We start from the raw sequence: 6,111 nt of genomic DNA, 5'->3' as shown, positions 1-6,111 counted from the left end.
AAAATCATTCCAGCATGTCCCCGTTTATTATTTATTATGTGTTTTTGAAAAGATTTTACAAAGATTTACAAGATTTTTCTTATTTTTTTTAAGAGAGAAAAATCAGCTTGTTTTTAGGTATGATAATTTAAAATACAAGACTGCTAGGCAGCCTGTTAAAGCAAAATGGAATAATGTTTTACCATCCTTGTATTGCTGTGCTTCTGTATTTGTGTTGTTTAGGAAACAAACAAATGATGTTCCTCAGATTCTGGTGGCTTTTGTGGATACTTGAACATCATGAGTTTTCAGCAGAAAATCTCAGGGAAGAGAAGATATATGGATTGAGAAGATCAAAACCTAAACACATTCTGTCAAATATTGTAGAAAAATATCCCAGCCCAAGTGATCAAGGTGAATATTGTAATTTTAAAACAGGTGTGATTTATTTTTAAACACTGTGATTTATTTGGATTCTGGACTATATGGTTAACTTGCCATCTAAGATGCTTATAACCAGCCAGGTTTGTTTCATCCTACATTTGCACATGACTTATTTTTGCACTTTTATCTTTTTACTCCCATCTTTTCCCTCTCTTTTTGCGTATTTCAGAAAAGGAGATAGCATCTGTATTTTGTTATGATGTGGCTGTTACAAGTTACAAGTTACAAGAATAATAGCACATATAACTCTATTTTCATAGAAGTAATGTCATCAGTAGTTCAGAAAATTAATACTCTGCAGATTCTGCTTTAGGAAACTTTTATTACTGGATGTGAGTGCTAGTACTAGGGACAAAATCCAGCTCTGTCAAATCAGATTCCAGTGTCTCGTTTAGTAAGTCTCATTTTCTTGTAAATGACTTCAACCTATGCTGGTAGGATATACAGTGAAATACCAAGCGACATGACAGAATGAGATTAAAAAAACACTACAGCATTTCTCATTTCATACTACATGACATCAACACACCTTCAGTTTTTTATTCTTCGGGGCATCTGTTCTGGAGCAAATTCCTCAGCCTCTCTCAGCTCTATCTTCATGAAGGGCTCACACTTGTGAATACATGTCATCAAAAGTTTCCATAATTCCAATCCTACTCTTGAATCCTAAAATAGATGTAAGGGTAAAATGACATTTAGTATGAAGTCACTCCACTCACCTACATATCCTATTTATTCTAGATGAAGATTGCATTCTGGAAATCGCTTTTGTACTGGACAGCTCTGAAAGTGCTAAGGACTATAATCATGAACAACAGAAAAAGTTTGTACTGCAAACAGTAGACAGAATGAAAAGTCTGCAGCTTAGTTCTGGACGTACCCTTCGCTGGAGGATGGCCTTACTTCAGTACAGCAGCACAGTTTCCATAGAGCAAACTTTCCATGACTGGAAAGGTCCTGAGGCATTCAAATCCCACATTGCTCCCATCACCCACATAGGTCATGGCACCTACACAACTTATGCTATAACTAATCTTACCCAACTCTACATGACTGAAGGCACTTTGGGTAGTGTAAAAGTAGCCATCCTTTTCACTGATGGAGTGGATCATCCAAGAAACCCAGATATTTTTGCAGCTACAGCTGATGCTAAACACCAAGGAATTGTGTTTTTCACAATGGGAATGACCAGAGTGGCTGAGGAGGTTAACAATGCTGCCAAGCTCCGGCTCCTGGCCAGTGTTCCAGCATCCAGGTTTGTTTTCAACCTCCAGGAGAAAGAAATTGTGGAGAAGGTTCTCAAAGAAATGGTATGTATGAGAAAGGATTTGAAATAGTGTTAGGAACATATGTAAATTTTGTCTTACTTCCAATATTTTGAAAATACACTTCTTCAATATACCATTGAAGAAACTTGTACATTTTACATGCTAAAGTGGCCCGATTCCTGTGTCACAGTAACCACCTCTCAAGTAACAAAACACACTTTATTTTCTTTCTTCTAAACAGGAAGGCATCTGCAGGTGCCTTCTTTCAATAACATGGCTGCTGTCTGGTTTAAATAATGGCTTTGTCATAATTATACATGCATACATGAGAACTTTAGAGATCTGTATTGCATTGCTACCCATCAACACATTTATGTCCTCTCAAGAGACTGCATTAGTTGTGGAAAGTGGGAAGAATGCATTGTATGTGGGTGTCTCAGCTCTAGAGATCTTCTAAAAAATAACAGCTAAATCAATAATGATAACTTTATGTGATCATTCTCAAAGTCAAATCTTTTCTAGGGTGTTCTTCCTGTTCTCATTTTGTGTGTGCTTAACAGTATGAATAGGAGAGCTTCTGATTTTTGACGTGTAGAACATTTATCCTCCACTCCTACTAAAGAGCTGCTGCTATTAAGCAGTTTGTAAACAATGCAGTTTGTGGGTGCATTGTTCCCATATATCTAGCTAACCTGTTTACCATTTTAATTTTACCAAATTATGGCTGGGTAGGGAGAATCAGTGATTTCAGTCAACAATTTATAATAAGAATTGAAAAGACTTAAATTATTTTTTAGAATTGAGAGATTGCTAGAATATTTCTCATATATTAAAAATTAATGTTAGTCAATATATTAATTGCATAATTTAATTACCTAGTTGCTGAATCTATTTATTTTCACATCTTGCAGTGTCTTTTCTGTAGAGTTTGATTAAGACTCTAAGTTTCTAATGTTGTTTTCAATATCTGTCTTTTACAGAAAGACCTGTCTGAGAAAGAGGTAAATATTTTAAGTATTTTTTTTCCTGTGTAGACCTACTTCTTAATGTAGATATTTACAATTTTATGGAAACATAATTCAGGAAAACTGATAGCTCAAGAAGTTCATTAAATGCTGAGTCTAATGGGATTGTCTTCAAGTTAAATGTGTTTTTGAATTTCTAGGACAGAGCTTTAATTTGCCATCTTAAGGTAATTTACTAATGCATTTAGTAATTAGTAATTTATTAATTTACTAACTACGAATGTAATTTGCTTATCTAAAGTACTTTCAAAGACAAATAAACAATATGTGAACAGGCTAGCAAGAATTTGCTGATACATCTTGACACCCTGACATGTCCTCTAAAAGACTCAGTGAAAAAGATATAATATAATATAATATATAATTATAATAATAATAAATTGAAATATAATATAGCAAAACAATTTGATAATATTATAGAATAACAATACAATTTCTGGTCCTTACAGGTGTATTTAAACTAGCCATAGGGTAACTTAAAGGAAATGTCTGTGTGTTTTCTATCTCTTCAATTAAAATATGCTGATTTGTACTATTTTCATTCTAAGTGTCCTCAGGTTAACATATGTAACTGTGAGAAGGGGGAAAGAGGCCTTCCTGGTCCTGCTGTAAGTAGCTGTCATTTCTCAAATAACTGATACACAGTATAAATTAAAATGTAATTAATTGTGGAAAATTTTAAAAGAAATTATTTGAACCCAAATCCAGAGACAACAAAAGTTCAAGGGTCAATATATACTCCTCCATAGTTACATTGCATGAAGATGCCACACCAGCAGGAAGGGCACAGAGAGACCTGAGAATGCCATGAGACACTCCCTCTGTGTGGGGTCAGAAGGGAGAACGGTGTGGTGTGGTGTGGTGTGGTGTGGTGTGGTGTGGTGTGGTGTGGTGTGGTGTGGTGTGGTGTGGTGTGGTGTGGTGTGGTGTGGTGAGGCTCCCCTTTTAGCCACAGCATGAAAGCCACAGTATGAAAGGCAGAAAGGAACCCCTTTCCTGTTGCAGTCAGACAAGACCAGCTGGATCTAACTAGCCTCAAACATTAATATCCAAAAAGCTCTTTGAAAGCAAGAGAGAGCAAAATACTGAAGCTTTAGGAACAACTGAGACAAGAATAAAGTCTCAGTCTATTCTTCTTTCAGAATAGTCTTATAAATAAAGCACCTTAGCAAATTTATGGGGTTGCTTCATACAAGGTTTGCTGATGGAAACTTCAGGGCTTACAGTTTAAGAAAACCTGAATTATCTGGTATTTTATCCCTGACATTGAACTGAAGCACTATAGTACCTTATAGCCTCTGCTCCAGGTGAAAGGACAGTGTCAAGAGTTTAAAAGAGAACCCTAGATATACCCAACCTCATCTTTTTGACCTGAATATCCTATGCATACACAAACAGAAACCCTGGGTTTATGCAGCACAGTAAAATGCACTTTAATTGAAAATGTACCCTCTGTACTCTGTTTAAACAGTAGTTTTGTTTGGGTCACTATTTTTTGTCTTGGAAAGTGCAGGTATTGCTTACACAGAAGTGTACACCCCAAAGAGTTGAGAAGAAAACAAAACACCCACTTAGCAAGCTGGATAGTTACAAAAACAGCTGATCACCTCTTTTATTCAGAGAAGAACTGAACAGGTTTTTTTATAACAAAGACAAAATAGAAAAATAACTGCCTATTGAGTTGGTCCTGCTGTTCCCAGATATTCAATTTCAATGTTATGGTAAATGCAGAGATTTTGAGAAACAAATCTATAGGAGAAAAATATCTTAAGTTTGACAAAAATAGCATCTATATTGTAAAACAAATTTATTTTTACTAACATGTATCATAAGAATTGTATTTTGTTGTTTCCAGGGTAAAAAGGGACGCACTGGGGACGATGGAGCTCCAGGCCTGAAAGGAGCAAAGGTGATTGGTTTTTCAGATTTAGGAGAAAGATCTGTCTTGTCCTTATTTCACTGATCTTGATTTTAAATGTCATAGGGGGACCCAGGTCTCAATGGAATCCCAGGACGAGATGGAATAGAGGTAAAAAAATATTTTCCCCCTTCTTCTCCAGTGAGCAGTGTTCCTTTAAGGCAAAATCACATGTTTTTTTTCATTGTTATAAGAACAAATTTCAATTCTGGTTTATCATCTAGTGATTCATTAATTTAGAAGAACTGAAACATTCTCATTGTTTAATGAAAAGGATAATTCCTTCTCATATGTGTGATCTAGAAAATATTCTCCAATAATGCATAGTACCTCCAAAACATTGAAATGCTCTGATGTGATAATCTAAGAACATTACAGAATTTGACACTCTGCCTACATAATTCTGGGTTTATTTAAATTTTACAAATAAAGGACCCAGTGTATATTAGCAGTGAAAAATTTGAATGAAATACATATAGAATCTAAGTGTAGGACCAGTCTTTTCATGCACAATTCTGAATTCATTCACATATGAATCCCTCTACTTTATGCTTTCTTATTCAGTACATTCTTTTTAATTAGTGACTTTTTCTTGTTTTCTTATTTTAGCATATTTTTCACTAATATGGAAATATGAACTCTACTTGATCTGCTTTTACATCACCAGAATCCCAGTCTAAAATTATGTGTTATACAATTCATTTAGCCATACAACAACATCTGCCATGACTAAAAGGCACTGTACTTCAAATCGTATTTCCATATTTGTCAGTCATCTTTTCTATTTGAAATGCTATTTTTCTGAAGAAAGTAGAGTATTAAGGAAATCAATAATCATGTTCCTACTTTTAGGTTATATATTGTCACAACCTGCTTTGCTTTTTTGTTTTCCCAGGGGAAATCTGGATATAAAGGAGAGAAGGTACTTCTTTTAGTCAGAATTGATGCCTACATCTTTGTTGTTATTTATTATTTATAGTGCTCTATTTCTTTTAAATACTAATAAGGAACAGTAACATCATCTTAGCACCTGCTCCACAAGCTGTAATAGAAGATGTAACAGTTCCTCAATGAACTTGCAGCACAAGTGCTATAATATGTTCTGAATAGAATAACATTTAAGTTTTCAACTAAAGCACCTAGAGAATAAGGATGATATGCCAATATAACTCATAAGTATTTATTCCTATCCCTTTCCAGGGTGAAAGAGGTGAATGTGGAATCCCAGGAAGAAAAGGAGACAGAGCAAGTAGCCACTGTTATTTCCAAGAAACACAGTTAAACCAAAAAACCCCACAAAATCCCCCCACCAATTCCCTGAATAACAACCATGATGATAGATTTAAGGCATATATTAGTTCTAAGGCTGAGAGAAATTGACAACTGACTGTTTTGAAATATGTAATGAGCAAGGACACCATTTTCACTAATTTTTTTAATTCTTTCTACATTTTCATATGATTCCTCTTATGGTCCA

The 6,111-nt window shown here is 34.8% G+C and overlaps 1 protein-coding gene across 1 annotated transcript in view; it reads left to right on the top strand.

Annotated features, from left to right (window-relative positions):
- Positions 1–236: 236 nt before the first annotated feature.
- The window catches only part of LOC310911403 (uncharacterized protein), a gene marked incomplete at both ends in the record, with an annotated part of 32,475 nt that continues 26,600 nt past the window's right edge, over positions 237–6,111 (top strand). The window contains 8 exons of the mRNA XM_083864895.1: positions 237–393; positions 1,165–1,733; positions 2,672–2,692; positions 3,265–3,324; positions 4,572–4,625; positions 4,701–4,745; positions 5,530–5,556; positions 5,835–5,879. Coding sequence (XP_083721021.1) covers positions 237–393; positions 1,165–1,733; positions 2,672–2,692; positions 3,265–3,324; positions 4,572–4,625; positions 4,701–4,745; positions 5,530–5,556; positions 5,835–5,879 — 978 coding nt within the window. The remainder of the gene's footprint in view (positions 394–1,164; positions 1,734–2,671; positions 2,693–3,264; positions 3,325–4,571; positions 4,626–4,700; positions 4,746–5,529; positions 5,557–5,834; positions 5,880–6,111) is intronic.

The sequence above is a fragment of the Zosterops lateralis genome, assembly GCF_965231275.1.
Source record: "Zosterops lateralis genome assembly, chromosome: 7".
NCBI lineage: Eukaryota > Metazoa > Chordata > Aves > Passeriformes > Zosteropidae > Zosterops > Zosterops lateralis.
This window is presented reverse-complemented; position numbering and strand designations above follow the sequence as displayed.